This window comes from Callorhinus ursinus, unplaced genomic scaffold (assembly GCF_003265705.2).
Source record: "Callorhinus ursinus isolate GAN/ISIS: 27379988/994484 unplaced genomic scaffold, GSC_fseal_2.0 scaffold27, whole genome shotgun sequence".
Lineage (NCBI taxonomy): Eukaryota > Metazoa > Chordata > Mammalia > Carnivora > Otariidae > Callorhinus > Callorhinus ursinus.
In genome coordinates this window covers 1,586,106-1,606,418 of record NW_027397089.1, presented here as the reverse complement: position 1 = coordinate 1,606,418, position 20,313 = coordinate 1,586,106, and the positions used below count along the sequence as shown (strand labels likewise).

The 20,313-nt window shown below is 34.9% G+C and overlaps 1 protein-coding gene across 4 annotated transcripts in view; it reads right to left on the bottom strand.

Annotated features, from left to right (window-relative positions):
- The window catches only part of CPNE8 (copine 8), a 240,834-nt gene that overhangs the window by 169,701 nt on the left and 50,820 nt on the right, over nt 1–20,313 (bottom strand). For all 4 annotated transcript variants that reach the window (XM_073877714.1, XM_073877713.1, XM_025879525.2 and 1 more), the window contains one exon: nt 2,677–2,780. In XM_073877714.1, coding sequence (XP_073733815.1) covers nt 2,677–2,780 — 104 coding nt within the window. The remainder of the gene's footprint in view (nt 1–2,676; nt 2,781–20,313) is intronic.

Sequence of the window (20,313 nt, the reverse complement as noted above, 5' to 3'; positions counted from 1 at the left end):
ATGAAAAGATGTTCATTATCACTTACCATCAGGGAAATGTAAATCAAAACTACAATGAGGTATCACCTCACTTCTGTCAGCATGACTAAAATCAATAATACAAGAAGCAACAGGTGTTGACAAGGTTGTGAAGAGAAAGGAACCCTCATGCATTGTTGGTGGGAATGCAAACTGGTACAGCCACTGGAGAAAACAGTATGGAGGTTCCTCAAAAAGTTAAAAATAGAACTCTTATGATCTAGCAATCCCACTACTGGGTATTTACCCAAGAATACAAGAGCACTGATTCAAAGGGATAACATGCACCCCTGTGTTTACAGTAGCATTATTTACAATAGCTAAATTATGGAAGCAGCTGAAGTGTTCATCGATTGGTGAATGGATAAAGAAGATATATACATATATTATATGTGTGTATAATATATATAATGTTATCTTATTCAGCCATAAAAAAAGAATGAAATCTTGCCATTTGCAACAACATGGATGGAGCTAGAGAGTATAATGCTAAGTGAAATAAGCCAGTCAGAGAAAGACAAATACCATACGATTTCACTTATACGTGGGATTTAAGAAACAATACAACGAGCTAAGGGAAAAAAATAAGAAAGAGAGGGAGACAAATCAAAAAACAGACTCTTAATTATAGAGAACAACTGATGGTTACCAGAGGGGAGGTGCGTGGGAGGATGGGTTAAATGGATAATGGAGACTAAGGAGTGCACTAGTTGTAATGAGCACAGGGTGATGTATGGAAGTGTTAAATTAAAATAAAACTTAAAAAGCGTATGGGATCTCTTAAGTTGGTCTCAAAGATTAGAATCAGGAATGAGTACTCTTGTCCACATCTTTTCATCCTAAAATTTGACTCTGAGTTATTTATACTCTGAAAATTAAAAAAAAAAAGTAAGAAATTTACATACCAGGATATTTGCTGTAGGATTACATGTAATAGTAAAAATAGAACAATCCAAAATGTCCATCAGTAGATGTTCGGCTACATAAATTGTGTTTTCTCAAGCAATGAAAATTATGCAGCATTAAAATAAATGAAACATCTATATAATATAGTGGCATAAAAAGATATCTGAAAAATTCCAGTAATAGGAAAATATTTGTGATTTTTCTAAATATTGAGACTCCCATATGTTTGCGTATCTTTAAAAAAAAAAATCTGCAAGTACATACATCCAGTCATTTACATTTTTGTTGTTTGTGGATTGAGGTTTTTTTTTGGTATTGAACTAACAGGAAATTTTCACTTTTAAATGCCTATATTATTTAAAGTTTATAATAAATATTTACTACTTTTAAATGAGAGAAAAGAATGCAAGTGAACAAACAATACAAATGGCCGGTTTTAGGATAAAGTTGAGTCTACAAGCAGAGGGAAAAAATTAAGCAGGTACCATGCTGGTGTGAGAGAGAATTCTTAAAAACGGCTGCTATGAAGCCCTAAACAATGGGAGAACCATATTCAACATGATTTATATGTGGCTTTTAAATAACAATGCAATCTCCATGATAAACATGGTCAGGAAATCATTATATTCCTCTTTAGGATTTTTTCTCAGAAGTATCATTTTTATTATTTGAAAAGGGGTTTCAAGGACATAAAAAGCAAATGGGTTATAATAAATTTTGCTTGATAAATATAACGAATACTTAGAACTCCTATCTCTTGAAGGAAAGGGCCTGGTATAAGGGTCTCCTTTTTTAAACAGAAGGATATTTTACTGCACACATTTTAGAAGAAAACGAGAAAGGCTGTTCATGGTAAATAACTTTGTTTTTACATTAGGAAGCAATCTAGGACTTTTTCAAATAAGATATTGATAGCTTTTATCAAAAAATATTTACAAATTGTGACAGCCTGGTACATTTTATTGTTTCCAGCTATTTAAAGACGTTTCTATTTTTAAAGACTTACACTGTTCATAAACTCTCTTTTAAGTACATACTATATGTTATACTTTTCCCTCTCAATAGATTTCCTTTGAACAATATCCAGATACTTCAACAACCGTCAGAGTTTATATCTGTGAAACAAAAACTCAGTAATGAATAATATCTTACAAACAGACTCCAGATTCTCTGCAGACAAGAAGTTGAATTTAACGATAATATTTTGATATGCCTAATTCAGCATCAAAATCACAAGAGTATTAAAAATATCAAAAACTCTGGCTCCAGCATCTTGGGTCTTGGAAAGATGAGGCCATGAAGAGATAAAAGGAAGCAACAGTGGTGATTAACATAATAAAAAAAAAGGAAGCAATAGTTAGGCAGAGATCCATATAGTATACAAAGAAGCAGCTGACAGAAACTTCAAGATCTGAGGGATACCAGCCATGGAGTAAATGAGATCACCTTGGAGTATATGTGGAACTTGTAAAGAAACCACTGAAGCTGAAGATGGTTTGAAAGGATGTCCATATATACCACCCAGCATTTTGGCATAGTTAAATTGCTCACTAATTTTTTCAATAAACATAGAGCCAAAAACCTATAAAATACAAAGTAGTGCCAGGAATAGTGCTCAGGCCACACTCAGTAGAATTAATCTGGTTTCCTGCCAATATAATCTAGTATTTGTGCAACCAGACCCAGCCATATGTTACAAAATTTGCCTTTAAAAGTCCATTTTTAAACAATGCAAGTTATACCAGAACTTACAAGTCAAAACGAAGGTTCTCCCTTTCTTCAAAAAAGTAGTCCAGGATAAATTTTCGTACAAAATCAGGATTTAAAGTATTATCAATCACTTCAGTCCTTCCAAACTGTAGAGAAAAAGAGAGAGAGGTTAAAATCAAGCCTTGCATGGTTACCTATTATAGTGTAGTACCTAGTATTAATATAGTTCCTTGAAAACATAAGCTATAAATATCCAAATGACTGGATAAAGTAAAGTCCTGCAGAAAAGTTTCTGGAGACAAAATCACTCCCTCTTAGTCATACAGGGATATCTGAAAATAAGCAGTGAGTTCATTCAAATTAACAGCAGCTTCTGCAAATTCATATAACAAGCTGTTAACACTTTCTCCCCTCTTTTCCCCACTTGAAAGCCAAATCCCATTCTAGTCAAAAGAAGTTATTTCTCCCTTAAATTTTAACGTATCACAAATATTTTTCCTAACCTAGTGTATAACTAGCAACATATATTCTTATGACTGGAGGGGTCCAAGTATTCATAATCACGAAGTCCTCTACACGAAACAGTTTATTAGCCATGTTTTGGGGAGAACTTTCTTATAATCTATTACTTCAGTCACTGGGTTTTCTTTTGTTTTGTTTTGCTTTGCTTTAATTCTTATGGTATCTAGACAGCCTAAAACAGGACCTATAACACTGTTTTTAAGCTAGTGAGTTGCACTTTTGCTTAAAAAAAGTAAGTTTCTCCATCTTAGGGGAAGTGGAAACCAAGAAATAAAACTTTCTAGTCAGCAAGGCCACCAGGCTCTGCTTCCAAAGTCAGAGCAGAAACATAAATAAATTTTACAACTCTTTATTTTTGTATTCAGCTTCCATTCTTCCCCTCCTACTCCCATGGAATTCTAATAAGGGAATTTTAACCTTTGGTTCTGAACAGCATTATGCATGCCATCTTATCAGAGAACGAACTTTTATTAAGGCTCACAGAAATACTATTTTTAAATAGGAATAAGAAAACTGTGCTAATCCACTAAAAAGTGAAGGTCATGCTTACATAAATTTTAATAATAAAACTATGGTACAAAATACTGATGACAAAGGATTTACTATGGCTATTGCTAACTAATTATCCAAAAAAGAACTAGTTTGCAGAGGCTTATGTATCTGACAATGTTTTATATCATGGACCAATATCATACAGACAAATCACAACTTAGGTCATTAATTCAACACTTCCAAACTAGTGAACATTTCTTTAAATAATAATAGTAATTACAGCCACCACTTACTTAGTACTTACTTTGTTTCAAGTACTTTTCACACATTACTTTGAATCTTTGCCATAACCATGAAAGGTAGGTATTATTAGTCCCACTTTAAAGATGAGAAATCTTTAAAAATAAATAAATATTTTTGAGGATTTACAATCTTTGGCTACAAAATCTACATTCACTTTGGCTACAAAATCTACATTCTTTCTAGGACTCTCCTTTATTTCATGTGAGGCCTTGAGAAAATCCAACAATGAGCCTATCCATGGTTTCTAATTTTTAAAAAAGTGGGATTGTACCAAATAACCATGTGCTGGCAGTACCCATGCACCCCAAAAGAGCAGGGCAGAGGTCAAGAAGCTTAAGTCTGAACCAGACACAGGCTGGGCCCTCCCAGCCTTTCCACTCTGCCTGGAAGCTCCCCAGGCCACAGCAGAGAGCACCAAACCAGCAAATGCACAACACTCTTGAATAGAAATTCAGCCAGGATCCATATTCCCTGGCACCCAAATCCCTCTTATAGACTTGAACCCAAACTCACACTCAGAGGAAAGAAGACAGAGTGAAATTTCCCAGTGTGAGCCCCACTGAGTTGCAAGCCAACAATTTTCCAGGGCCTATGAGCCATTAAAACATCCATAGGCCTGTTTGCTAGGGGCGGCTGGCTTGTCAGCAATATGGGTAGCTGCATATACTCCACTATCTCAAGTGAAGATTAACAGGCAGCCATTAAAATTTTAGCTAATCATCTACATATTATGAACACTTATTACAATATGCCTTCCCACACACAGTCCCGATGCCTTCGACCATATCACCAGTAACCTTCACATTGCAAAATCCAGCAGTCACTCTTCGGGCCTACTCACACTAGACTGCTCAGCAGCATGGGGCATGGCTGTCTACTCTTTCCTTTCTGAAGCAGTCTTTTCTTGCTTTTGACACCACACTCCTGTTTCTCTTCCCTTCCTAGATTCTCAGGCATGCAGTCTCTCATTGTCAGAGCACAGTTCTAGGCCCTCTTCATCTGTCAATCTTCACTCTTCTGTTAAGATTATTTTATCTGTTCCTCTGACTTTAAATCCCATCCACATGATGGTAACGTCCAAATGCAGAAGTGAGTCTGGGCTGATGCATACAACTGCCTTCTTGGCTTATACATGTAGTTGTCTAACAGGCTCCTCAGAATTATTATCGAACTTTAAATACTTATTTTATACCACAGCCAGCACCCCAATCCTGGTGTTACCAAGTCTATGCCTTGTCAATAAATGACACCATCAACCTCTCGGTTCCTTTGGCCATAAATGGGAGTCATCCTTCTGAACTCCTCCTTTTTAACCCACCAACTCCTACTCATCACCACTTCAGAAACTGGCAGTTCCAACCTCAAACACATCTCCCAGCGGTCTCCTTCTCTCTGGATCTCCTGTCCACAGCTTACGTCAAGCTTTTCAGCTTTCTCTTGGACCACCTCAGGGCCCTCCTAATTCACATCTCTGTGTCTTCTTGTTCTCCCTCCAATTCTTCCTCCATATAACATCCAGAACAATCTTTTGAAAAGTGTAAATACAGTCATGCAATTTCACCTCCCAAAAGGTCTCTCATGGTTTCACGTAATACCTCAAATAAAATCTCTTTTTTCTTTTGTCTGCAGGACCGGCTCCTTTCCACCTCTGGGATTTCATCATAGGCCAGCATCTCCTCTTTCTCTTCACTGCAGCCAGCTGGACTTCTTTTAGATCCCTTTACTCACCAAATCTTTTCCATCCTATGGCCTTTGCACCTACGCGAGTAACCCCACTCTTGCTTGGCTTTTTCTCATCTTTTAAGCCTCTACTTAAATGTCAGCATTCTGGCTCTAAGTACTCATGCTAATGTTGGCCCCCTACCCCTAAAATTATTCTCTTTCATAGCACCTGTTTTTTCCTTCATAAAACTTATATTTTGTAATTATACCTTTATTTGTTTTATATTTCCCTCACTAGACAGTATGCTCCATGAAGGAGCATCATACTGCTCCTTCATTTGTAAATCAAATCATACCTGTTTGATTTACACCTGTACAAAACTGAACAAATGATTAACTAAAGGACATCTATATTGTTCAAAGAAAAAAGAATCAAAGATCATGTATAGTAGAATACAAATTTTGATGAAAATATGTTTATAGAGAGAGAGAGAAAAATAGAGGAAGGTATACCAGAATGCACAAATTATCTTCTAATTTTTCTTATTTTGTATTTCTGGGTTTTGCCAATTTCTTGCAATGAGTATGTTTTACTTTTAAAATCAGAAATAGGGGCACCTGGGTGGCTCAGTTGGTTGGGCGTCTCCTCTTGGTTTTGGCTAGGGTCATGGTCTCAGGATCATGGGATGAGGCCCCACACAAGTCTCTGTGCTCATTGCAGAGTCTGCTTGAGATTCTCTCTCCCTCTCCCTCTCCCTCCCCCTCTGTCCCTCCCTCCTGCTTGTGCACACTGTCTCTCTCTTTCTCTCGCAAATAAATAAAATCTTTAAAAAAAATTAAAAATATAAAACTTTAAGCAGTGTTACTGTTTTTTAATTCATTCTATTATGAAAAGTGAAAACTGGTAATAATAAGGAATCACAGGATACATTATGACTAGTTTAGCTCATGGGAAATATGTTGGTTCTTTCCCAGAGGCTGGAATATATTAGCTATCAACCAAGTGATTAATCTTTTTGACTTGAAATGAAATTTGTCTCAGCTAATGCGTTACACTACCAAATAAGAAATTTCTAATTCCTTAGGAAATGGACAGTTGCATATAATTCTACGTAGATCAGACGGGATTAAAATTTCAAGGAAAGACAATTATTAATAACATTTATCAATGGTATATACCCAGAAACAGCTGCATCTGAAAGAACTGCAAGTTGAATCCTACAAAGTCTTCTTCTGAGTATCAACTATCCTGGACTGTCAGAAGTACCTACAAAGCTGATTACAGTAATCTCTGGCACAATGAACATATCCAAATATGTGGACAGTCAAGCCCTTTTACATAATTACACAGTATTAGGTTTCATCATCCCATAATGAGAAAAATGTGAGGAAAATGTTCTTTTACTCAACAAGTGTGAAAGTTTCAGTCATTTGAAAAAAGCATGTGAACTGTTAATTTTATTGGAACATAAAACACTGTTTCTTGTAAAACTTTAAAAAAAATAAGAAACAATTCACAATCAAGTCTTTGAGAGTTTTGTTTTATGCTTGAGCTAATCAGATAAATACCTACTTTTCCAATTTAGGAACAAATCCTGCAGAAAATGATAGAATGGAAATATTCCTGATTTCTAAATCAACTAATTGTTATACTGCTTCAGAGGAGAAGTACTAGAAGAACATTCATTTATTTATGGCACCAGGCAGATGAACTCTGTTTTGATAAAAATGTTCAGAAAGTTTTAATATATTATGAAGGCCCAGAACAGCCACCCAGGTCATATTCATGTGTCAACTGAAGTGAAAGTGATGAAGAAAAATGTCATCTGGACAAGTGCACATTTGTAATTTGGTTATTATATAAGAATTATATCTTAGTGCTGGTGTTATACAGAGCATGGTCTCCAGAAAGTAGACAAGAAGACTAGATAAACTGAGTATTACAAAGAGACTATTAAGATAAATTCAATAAAAAAGCTCAGTTTAGTACTATACATATCCAACTTGCATAAAGGATACAAAGCACAAGCACACACCCACACACACAACACCATTTGTACACATTTCCTCCTGAAAATTAAACACTTGGATTACCAGAAAAATCCATGGACCTCCTCCTCTGAGGGAAAGAGATACAGCTTTGTCATGTAACTCATTACCCAAGACTTTTTTTTTCTTTTTTTACGTATCAAAGATCTGAAATTCACTTAATTATAAAAAGACAAGTGGAAAATCTGAAAGCTTTATCTAGGTCTTAAATTATTATGGGTCACTGAGATGTCACTATAGATGTAGATGTGAATGTAAATTCACACACAGAAAGAAAAAGGATATTTCACATACGTGGCTTTTATTCACTTTTTAGGATCTTCTGTTTTTATGAATGAACATAAATCATTAACCAACAAAAAAAGGACACCTTGATCACATCCCTATAATGGTCACACATAAAATGCAGAAAGGATTGGGATGCCTGGGTGGCTCAGTCTGTTAAACAACTGCCTTCGGTTCAGGTCATGATCCCAGGGTCCTGGGATCTAGCCCCACATAGGGCTCCCTGCTCAGCGGGAGCTCCCTCTGCCTGCCGCTCCCCCTGCTCGTGCTCGCTTGCTTGCTTTCTGACAAATAAATAAATTTTTAAAAAATCTTTAAAAAATAATTTAAAAATTTAAAAGAAAAGAAAAGAAAATACTGAAAGGACTAAACTCCATCAATTTTAAAATTATAGTGCTTTAAAACCTTGGTTAAAATATTTTAATATAATATACTCTAAAAAATAATATTATTTTAGGATATTACTATTAATTCTGTGATTAACTGACATGTTTTACCATGTGAAGGAAAAAAAATGGACTCAATTTATCGGGGAGGTCCTTACTGGGGAATATGGGTTAATTTTTATCATGTATCAGTTAGGTTTTCATTTATGTGACAAAAAATATTTTTTAAATGAACTGAGTAGATTATTATTTTAATCTACTTTATTATTTTAAATTAGATTGTTTTATTTAGGTTATTATCTAAAGTCAATTGAAAATAAACTTAGAAATGTATTCACATCAACCCTGAAGTCTCTGAATACTTAAAAGCAGTTCTATCCACAGATGCACAATAAATGTTGTTGATGTACATTCATTAGAAAGTCGGCAATTATTAATTTCATATACTCAAAACTAACTTTAGGTCATTATCTTTAAAATCCTCCAAAGGAATAATTCCTAGATTTGTTTTTAAGAATTACTACATTCTATTACTGCCTTTCATAAGATTTTGCAACATACTTTGTCCCCTTCCTAAAATCATTCTATACAATAGACCTTTAGGCATAGGTTTAGCACTGAGATTCTTAAATTCTCAATGTTTGTTTTTGTGAGCTTTATTCACTTTTTTTTTTTGAGAACTTAGCAGGAAAACAGAAACATTATAAAGCTAAATCTGGGAATTATTTTCATTCAAAAATGATCAGAACAAACTTGCTTCTGTCAATGGCAAATTAGATTGTTTCAGACCAACTTTTCCCCTGAGAACAACTAGAAAAATCTGAAAAAACATAAAATAATCTTTTTGGAGGCACCAGAGAGCTAACAAAAAGTTATACACGTGAAACCAAAAACCTGGAGAAAAGAGAAGCCAAAAGAGGTGCCCTGTATTTGAAAAAGGTGATGGGTATTAATGAGTGCTCCACTGCATGGAGCACTGGGTGTTATACGAAAACAATGAATCATGGATCACTACATCAAAAACTAATGATGTATTGTATGGTGACTAACGTAATATAATAAAATTAAATTAAATTAAAAAAGAAAATATAATAATGTAAAAGCAAAAATGGCTTAAAAGATTGCATATTCAATATGAAAATTTTGTTTAAAATATTTTTTCAATGTTTAAAATAAATACATTGTAGTAAGCAAAAAAAAAAAAAGAAGAAGAAGAAGAAAAGAAAAAGAAGCAAACCAAACTGATTTCCATGGTCTCATCAAACTGTGGGAGACAATGGAGTTTTTAAAAATCATCAAAGGGGCTATATTCATGCTCACTCTATATTTCTTTCCACTCGTCAATATGTTTAAGTTGTTTTTAATTGAGGGATTAAAAAAATAAGGTTTGAGTTGGGACCCTAAGAGGCTACACCGGATGAATCAGAAAGCAATCCTCAATAAGAATGAAGCTCAACTCAGAGGGAGTCAAATCTTTAACTGACTTAAGATAAACTTTTCCCAGCCTAGTTATCTTCCCAGAAGCAAAAGTAAACCCACTCTGGAGAAATATAAAATCATCCAAAGCCTTAAGTATATCACTAAATTTTCTAATGCAATATTCAGCAATAATTAACAGGCATGAAGGCTTCTGCCTCCAGCTCCAAAGCAGTCACTTGTAACAGACCAACATTCCAGTGGAGAACCAGAAAAGGTAGTGGATAAAACACAAAACTTTATTGTTTGATACTATCGTAGAGATGCAAAGGCACCCAAGAGCTGAAAGGCCCAATGCTAGAGAGAAGGGAAGTTAATTAATGAGAGTCCAACTTTTGCTTGGAACAAGCAGTGACAAAGAAAAAAAGCAAGTCCACATAAAAATGGGGAGAGAAGCAAAGCCAGGAAATCTCAGCAACAATGAGCCATACTTTTGAAGACAACACAACCGAATAGAAGTAGGAGCTTAGTGAAGTTAGAAAAGCTATCTGAACCGAGATTTCATTAAAATTTCAGGAAAATTAAAGGTGTAAAGGCCTAATTACATGCAAAGTTACCATTAAAAAAAGAGAGATTAGAGAGCAGAATAATATCTCTACAAGACATGAAAGTATGCCAAAAGATACAATCAAATACCAAATTAAAACTGTAGTATTTCAAATAGAGCCAAAACACATACAGACATGAAAGGATTGCAGAAATCAGAATTAGCAATACAGAGAAAGGAGGTGATATAAATCAAAGAGGAAATAGAGGTAAAGTAAATAAAACAGCATCTTAGAAATGGAATAAACTAGTAAGGACACAAGAATAATCACAATAGATAAAACCTTAACAGAAATTGGAAAGAAATATTTTTGTTTTTAAGAATCAGAAAGAAGTGGGGGAAAAAAAAGGAGAGAAAGTAGCAAATACTCAATACAGGCAAAGTGGATCCATCATATAACAGAAGTCCACAAAGAAGAAAATCATCACAAAGAACAGACAAGTATTAAAAACTGCAATTCATTAGCTCATCACTTAAAGAAAGATAAAATTAGATTTTCTTCAGAGTTTTTGACAGAAATGTGTTATGACAGAACAAATGAATAACATTTAATATACCTAAGGAAAGAAAATGTAAGCAAAAGATTTTATATTCTTCATATTCAAAGGGCACAAATTGTTGTTGACGTAAAAAAAAAAAAACGATGAATATCGTTCCCATGAGCTCTTCTAAAAAATCTGCTAGCAACTGAGCTTTAGATAACCAAAATTACTACAGAAATATTGACATATAGAGTGGTGGTGAGCATTACTTATAGAACTAAGACTCACTTAGGTCTAAGAGAGAGAAAATAAAGCATGCAATGTCAATATGATCTGATAATGTTGATAGAATGCAACATTATTCCAACTAACAAGTAGAAAAACCCCAAAGATCCAAGCACTAAGCATCAATGGTTGCTAACAGAAAAAAGAGGGAAAACAATACATCATTTGCCTCCCACTGAAAGTTCACACCACCACCAACAGATTTGCCAAAGGAATTGAACCCATGTCTTATCAACCTTCTGATACAATCTGTCAAATTGTAGAAATACAAAGAATAGAAAAACACATGATGAACTGTGCCTTAAGCACATAGTCAATAAGATCCTGTGGAACTATAGACGTCAAACGGCCCAGTTTCTGTAAGATAAGTTGTAAGAAAAACAAAGGAATGGAGGGAAAGCTGTAGACCAAAAGAAACAGAAAATACCACAACATTTTTTTGAAGTGTGCAAGACTAAACTATAATGTTCAGAAGTGCATACTTGGATAATAAAACCATAAACACACACACACACACACACACACACACACACACACACACACACCCTTACTCTTTGAAAACAGAGTGATCTGATTGGGAAAGTCCCTGGAAACAAATTCTGGGGTGCTGGCAAAGTTCTATTTCTTGACCTTGTTAATGGTAGGTGGGTGTTTGCCTTCTAATAATTCACCAAGGTTTTCATTTTTTGTATTTGTTTCCAATAAACAAAAAAGTGAATGCCAAATAAGAGCATCTCCTTATAAAAACAATTGAGACAATTATTGACAACAAAGCTGCAAAATTGCACCAACATAAATTTTAAAGGGAATTCTTCATACAGAATTAAAATGCATATAGCATACAAATGGACAAAGAAATGAAGAGCACCTAATAGAGTAAACATATGGAAAATAAAAAAGAATATTGATGATATAAAATAATAATGAACTATCGTGTTTATATTATATACAAATTATATTATATTGATGGTATAAAATAATATAAACTATCATGTTTATATTATATACAAAATATAATATTTTGTGGGTTTATATTATATACAAAATTAACATTCATAATGACACCAAACATGGGAGGAGAGATAAGTTAAAATGTTTTAGGACTAAAGCATTTTCTGGAAAGTTGTAACAAAACTAACTTACCAGATTCTAAAATACCAAGAAACTTCTATGCATATGTTGAACTCTTTCGGGTAACGAATAAGAATAGTAAAAGAAAGTAAAACTAACAAGCTAATATCAGGAAAAACAAGGAATGCTAAAAAAATTACTGTCAAATCCAAAGAAGAAAAGAAATGAGAGATAAGGAATTTAAAATATATGAATAAAATTAAAAAAAATAAAAAAGAAACAGTAAAATGATTTAAACTGAAATATATTGGCAATTCCATTAATTGTAAATAACCTAAACACTTCAAAGAAGATAAATATTATCGACGTAGATGTATTTTTAAGCCCAAGTGTCTGCTGCTTACAAGAAACACACTTTAAATACAAAAACACAAGAAAATTAAAAGTAAGTCCAGGAGAAAAAAGACTGTACAAACATCAAAGAAAAGAAAGCCAGATTAACTATTCAATATCATGCAAAGTAGAATTTAAGAAATATTTCCAGAAAAAGAGTAAAAGCCCTAAACATATTGCCTCCAGAAGTAAGGAACTGCTAAAAGAATGACAGGGGCACCTTTATTTATTTGTTTTTTAAGTAGACTTATTTTTTTTCTTAGTTTCAGAGGTAGAATGTAGTGATTCATCAGTTGCATATAACACCCAGTGCTCATTCCATCAAGTGCCCTCCTTCATGTCCATCACCCAGTTACCCTAACCCCTCACCCATCTCCCCTCCAGCAACCCTCAGTTTGTTTCCTAGAGTTCAGCATCTCTTATGGTTTACCTCCCTCCCAATTTTCATCTCATTTTTTTTCCTTCCCTCCCCTATATTCATCTGTTTTGTTTATTCGATTCCACATACGAGTGAAATCATGTGGTATTTGTCTTTCTCTGACTGACTTATTTTACTTAGTATACTGCCCTCTAGTTCCACCCACACCATTGCAAATGGCAAGATTTCATTCTTTTTGATGGCTGAGTAATATTCCATTGTATATATACACATATATATATACATCTTCTTTATCCATTCATCTGTCGATGTACATCTTGACTATTACCACATTTTGGCTATTGTGGACCTTGCTGCTATAAACATGGGGTGCATGTGCCCCTTAGAATCACTATGTTTGTGTCCTTTGGATAAATACCCAGTAATGCAACTGCTGGATTGTAGGGTAGCTCTATTTTCAACTTCTTGAGGAACCTCCATACTGTTTTCCAGAGTGGCTGTAGCAGTTTGCATTCCCACTAACAGTGTTAAGAGGGTTCCCCTTTCTCCGTACCCTCTCCAACACCTGTTGTTTCCTGAGTTGTTAATTTTAGGCATTCTAACCAGTGTGAGGTGGTATCTCATTGTGGTTTTGATTTGTATTTTGACAGCGGCATTTTTAAAAGACACAGAAGCCAACTTGAAGGTGCTCCCATTTGTCAAATTTGTGAAAATTTGAGCCCCAAAATAAACAATAGTAACATATAAAACCATTGAAAAAGAAGAAACCATGAGTCTACACTTGTAAAATAAATGAATAAATTAAAAGTCTAGTGATGAAACATATTTATATACTCTCAAAGCATCTCCCGTTAACTACCTTCCCAACATAATTCCCACGGTCTCCTCCCAAAAGATTAACTACAAAAAAAGGAGTGTAACCTTTTGGTGGAGAAGGCTAACAGACATTACTTTAATCAAGTGATCAAAATTAACCTAACCAAAACTGGAACAAATCAAAACCCTGTGCCACCAGATGGAGTACAACAAGAAGAACACACAGTATCACCTCTGTAATATTTCATCCAAAGTTACACATGAGGGAAAATATCACACAAAATCAAAATGAGAAAAATTCTATAATGTAGCTGACATTTCATTTTCAAAAGTGTCAAGGTCATCAAAGGAAAGACTGAGGAAGTATTCAAGATCAAAAAAGACCCCCAAAAATGACAACTAGGGCAACACATAATTCTGAATGGAATCCATCTGCTTTAAAACATATTATTGGGACAACTGGTGAAAACTGAATAGGGTCTTAGGATTTGATGGTAGAAACATATCAGTATTAATTCCCTAAGTCTCAGTATTATATTATGGCTATGGAGGAGAATGTCCTTTGTGCAATAAAGTATTCAAGGGCTATTGGGTCATCATGTTGGCAACCTATTCTCAAATGGTTCAAAGGAAAAAAATTCTTTCTATATGTACAGCTTTTCTGTAAATATAAGATAGTTTCAGAATTAAAAAAAAATACTTTGAATCTCAAAGTTAACAAAAGTACAACGTACCAAAACTTGTTGATACAGTTAAAGCTCCTCTAAAATAAATATATATATTATATATATATACTACATATATATATTATATATATATATATAATATATATATATATATATACATGGCCTAAAATGCATATAGTAGAAAAGACAAATGACTAGAGGGGCGCCTGGGTGGCTCAGTTGTTAACCATCTGCCTTCGGCTCGGGTCATGATCCCAGGGTCCTGGGATCGAGCCCCGCATCAGGCTCTCTGCTCAACGGGAAGCCTGCTTCTCCCTCTCCACTCCCTCTGCTTGTGTTTCCTCTCTCGCCATGTCTCTCTCTGTCAAATAAATAAATAAAATCTTAAAAACAAAAAAAAGACAAATGACTAGAAATAAATGTTGTTGTCTAAATCAAGAATTTAGAAACAGAACAAATTAAAGCCCCAAAGTGTGGGGAAAAGTAACAAAATAACTGCAATAATCAATAAAATTTTAAAAAACTAAATTAAATAACCAATAAAGGCAAGTATCAATTCTTTGAGATGACTAGTAAAACTGATAAACCTTTACCAAGATGGATCAAGGGGGGGAAAAAGAGGGAAAATGCAAATTATTAATACCAGAAAGTAAAAAGAGCATCATTATAGATCATACAGAAATTAAACACATCATAAAAGTATATTACAAGAAAATTTATGCCAATAAACTTGAGAATTTGGGCAAAGCTAATAAATTCTTAGAAGAACATAGCACACAAAACTGACAGAAGAGGAAACTGAAATCTTGAGTAAACATACATATAAGAAAGGAAGGAAATGAATCTGAAGTTAAAATATCCACGAAGAAATATCCAGGCTAAGAATACTTTAGCAGCAAAATTTTCTAAACATTTTAATTAAGATATGACATTAACCTTTCATACGTTCTCTCAGAGAACAGAAAAAGTGGAAATACTTCCAAGCACATTTATTGAGGCCTGCCTAACCTAAACAACAAAATCTGAAGTCTATGACAAGAAAAAAATTTATAGATCAGTATCACTCATAACATAAATTCAAAATTCTAAGAAGTATTAGTAAAGCATAGCAACCAATATATTTAAAAGATAACACATTATGAATCAGTTGGTTTAATTCCAGAAATATATTTATTTTAACTGAAAACCCAACATGTAATTCACCACATTGACAAAATAAAGAAAAATAATATAATCATCTCACTGGATGCAAACATGAAAACTTTACCCTTAAGACCAGGAACAAAACAAGAATGCTTTCTATCACCACCTTTATTCTACATTGTAAAAACTTGTTAGCACAAAAAATACCATGATTAGATAGGAAAAAATAAAACTCTAATGTGCAGATCAGCATAGTTTATGCAGAAAATTTTTAAAACTCCACAAACCATTATTAGTAAGTTGAGCAATGTCACTTCAGTTATTATCCAAAAACTAAATTATATTCTATATATCACAATAAAAAATAAAAATGAAAAAATGATGAGTTACATTAAAATACAAAATACTAAATCACTAAAGTTAAATCCAACTAAAGATATGCAAGAGCTCTACATAAAAAACTATAATGTTAAAAGAAACTAAAGAAAACTTAAATAATTAGAGGGACACCCATATTCATAGATTGTAAGGCATACTATTTTACATATTTCAATTCTCTGAAATTGAGCTACAGTTTCAACACCATCTCAGATCTCATACTGTGTCTGTGTGTGCATGTGCATATATATGTATATGTGTAAAGTAGCAAATAAATTCCAAAAATTCTGTGGAAAAGTAAAAACCTAAGAATATCCTAGAACAGGGTTCAGAAAATTACAGTCCCTGAGCCAAATCTGGCATGCTGCCTATTTCATAAATTTAAGATTCACTGGGGCATTAGCCATCATCTAGCGTTCATGTATTGTCCATGGCTGCTTCATGCCACAATGGCTAGAGAGACCACAGGGCCACCTCACCTAAAATATTTATGCAGCCCTTATTTATATCTGGTCCTGTACAAGAAAAAGAAAGATCCTAACCTTTGGCCTTGAAAATCTTGAAGAAAAAAAAAAAACTACAAAGCACAAACAACCAGATTTAGTTATTAAAACAGAGTTATTAAAACAAAGTATACCACAGTAGAAACCTAACAAGGCCCTCACATATACAGTCATGTCATCCTTGATAATGGTGATATGACTGAGCAGTAGAGAAAGAAAATCTCTTTAATAAATGCTCCTGGGTCAATTAGATGCCATATGGAATCAAAGTAAATTTTACCTCAAGCCATACCCAAAAATTAATCTCAGAGGAAGTATAAATCTAAATATGAACGTTAAAACAATAAAGCTTCTAGAATATAACCTTGAGAACATCTTCATGACCTTCAAAATAAGAAAGTTTCTTTAAACAAAAGCATAGCTCATAAAGGAATAGACTGCTTTGTTGACCTAAATTAAAATTCAGAATCTGTTCACCAAAATACACAGTTCAGAGAGTAAAAAACCATACTACAAAAGGAGACAAGACATTTGCAAGACATATAAACAACAAAAATTCTTATCCTAAAGATACAAATAACGCCTAATAATCAATAGGAAAAACAGTTGAACATGCACATCATAAAAGATAGCCAAATGGTCATTAGGCCTACCGAAGGATTCTCAGCCACATTATCAGGAAGTTAAAATCCAAACAATTTACCTTTGCACACTTAACCAGAATGGAAAACTTTAAAAAGACTTATAATAGAAAGCATTAACAAGAATGCTCTGCAATGAGAATGGCAGATGGGAAATTCTGGAAAATGATTTGGCAGTATGTACTGAAAATGAAAATACGCACACCAATGGAGGCATCACAATCCCTGATTTCAAACTATATTACCAAGCTACAGGAATCAAAATAGTATAGTATTGGCATAAAAATAGATAAAAAACCAATAGATCAGAATAAGGAGCCTAGGAATAAACCTATGCATATCAATTAATTTACAATAAAAGAGCCAAGAATAAACAATGGGGAAAGGACTGTCTCTCCAGTAAATGGTGGGAAAACTGGACTGCCAAATGCAAAAGAATGAAACTCTTATACCATATGCAAAAACTAATTCAAAATGGATTAAAGACTTGAATGTAAGACCTGAAACCATAAAATTCCTAGAAAAAAACATAAGCCGTAAGCAACGAACATAGGTCTTGGTGATAATTTTTTCAATAACATCAAAAGTAAAAGCAACAAAAGCAAAAATAAATAGGAATGCATCAAACTTAAAAGCTTCTACACAGCAAAGGAAACCATCAAGAAAATGAAAAGGCAAGTTACTGAATGGGAGCAAATATCTGCAAATCATGTATCTGATAAGGGGTTAGTATCCAAAATATATAAAGAAGTCATTTAACTCAACAGTAAAAAAAAAAAAAAAAATCAATCCAATTAAAAAATAGGGAGAAGATCTGAACATTTTTCCAAAGAAGACACACAGATGGCTAATAGGTGCATAAAAGGTACCCAACAACACTAATCATCAGGGAGAAGCAAATAAAAACTACAGTGAGATATCACCTGTTAGAATGGCTTTTATCAAAAAGACAAGAAATCCCTAGTGTCAGTGAGGACGTGGAAAAAGGGGAACGTTTGTACACTGTTGGTAGGAATGTAAACTGGTGCAACCACTGTGGAAGACAGTATGGAGGGTCCTCAAGAAATTAAAAATAGAACTATCATATGATGTAGCAATTCCATTTCTGGATATCTACCCAAAGAAAACAAAAATGCCAACTCAAAAAATATAGGCACCCCCATGTTCATTGCAGTGTTATTTACAATAGCCAAGATATGGATACAACCTAAGTGTTCATCAATGAATGAATGGATAAAGAGGTGATACATATATATGAAATATATTCTAATATTCTATATATAATATTCTATATATAAATAACATTCTACATCCAATATTCTAATATTCTATATAGATATACATATGCATCCGTATATAGTCTAATATATATGTATTAGAATATTATTCAGCCATAAAAAAAGAAGGAAATCCTGCCATTTGTGACAAAATTAGTGGACCATGAAGGCATTATGCTAAGTAAAATAAATCTGACAAAGACAAATATTGTATGATCTCACTTACTGTAGAAGATTTAAAAAATAAATAATAAATTTCAAAAGCTCATAGGTACAGAGGGCACACTGGTGGTTGCTACCAGAGGCAAGAGTGGGGAGTGAAAAATACGAATGAAGAAGGTCAAAAGGTACAAACTTCCAGTTATAGAATAAATACCATGGGGATATAATGCACAGCACGGTGACTATAGTTAGTAACAACGGAATGTATATTTGAAAGTTGCTAAAAGAATAAACCTAAAAAGGTCTTATCACAAGGAAAAAAATTGTAACTATGTGTGGTGATAGATGTTAATGAGATTTATCATGGTAATCATGTCACAACATATATGACTATAGAACCATTATGTTGTATCTGAAACTAATATAATATTATATGTCAATTATACCTCAATGTTTTAAAAATGAAAATATGTATAACCTATGGCTTAGAAATTTTACTCCTCCATATACGAACAATAAGAATAATAAATATATAAAGATAAGTACAAGAATGTTCTAATCAGGGGGCGGAGCAAGATGGCGGAGGAGTAGGAGACCTAGATTTCGTCTGGTCTCAGGAATTCAGCTGAATAGGGATCAAACCATTCTGAACACCTACGAACTCAACAGGAGACCGAAGAAGAGAGTAGCAACAACTCTCTGAACAGAAAAGTGACCACTTTCTGGAAGGTAGGACGTGCGGAGAAGTGAATCCGAGGCGATATTCGGGAGGATAGACGGCGGGGGAGGGGCCTCCGCCGGCCGCTTCTGGCAAGTGCTAGAGCCGCGGAGCACAAAATCGGACCTTTTAGAAGTTGGCTCCGTGGAGGGACGTCGCTGCAGTGGCTAAGCGGGGGGGTGGAATCCTCCCGGGACAGTGTGGTCTCAGGACCCTTGGGGTCACAGAGAGACCGGGGGTGCCTGAGTGCGCCAGAGCTCCCAGGTATCAGAGCGGGGAAGCCGGCTGCAGAGACGGAGCAGAGTCGCGGGCTCTCAGCTCGGGGTTGCCATAAACTGTGATCTGCGGCCCAGTCGGGGCACGGCTCCTCCAGCAGGGACCCAGCAGGCGGCAGATCCGGGGAGACTCCCCTTCCTTCCCGGGGAGGAGCGGTGCGGGAACGCACTGCAGGGATCTGCTGGGTTTGGAGACTCTGCGCGGGGTCGGGTGCCAGAGATAGCAACGCTCGGTCACAGGCCGGGTGAGCACGGAGTGCGGCCAGAGACCGGGGACACGGAAGTGACTGCTTTTCTCTGGGGGCACAGGAGCGGGGCCCCGAGTTCTCAGCTCCTCCGGGTAGAAATTGGGAGGCCACCATTTCTGCCCTGGTCCTCCAAGGCTGTACCGAGAGCTTGCAGGGAACAAAAGCTCCTGAGAGCAAACCGGAGCAGCTTCCTTAGCCCGGACCGACAAGGGCGGGGCAATTCCGCCTCCGGCAAAGACATTTGGAAACCACAGCAACAGGCCCCTCCCCCAGAAGATCAGCACAAACAGCCAGCAAGCCAAGACCAAGTAGATCAATCAAGGAGAACGGGAGAACTCCAGCGCTAGGAGAATACTGCACATAGATTCATGGCTTTTTTTTTTTTTTTTTACCATGATTCATTATTTCATCAAAGTTAATTTTTGTTGACTTTTTTTTTATTTTTCTTTTTCCCTTTTTTTAACCAACATCTTATCAATCCCTTTTTAAAAAAAAAAAAA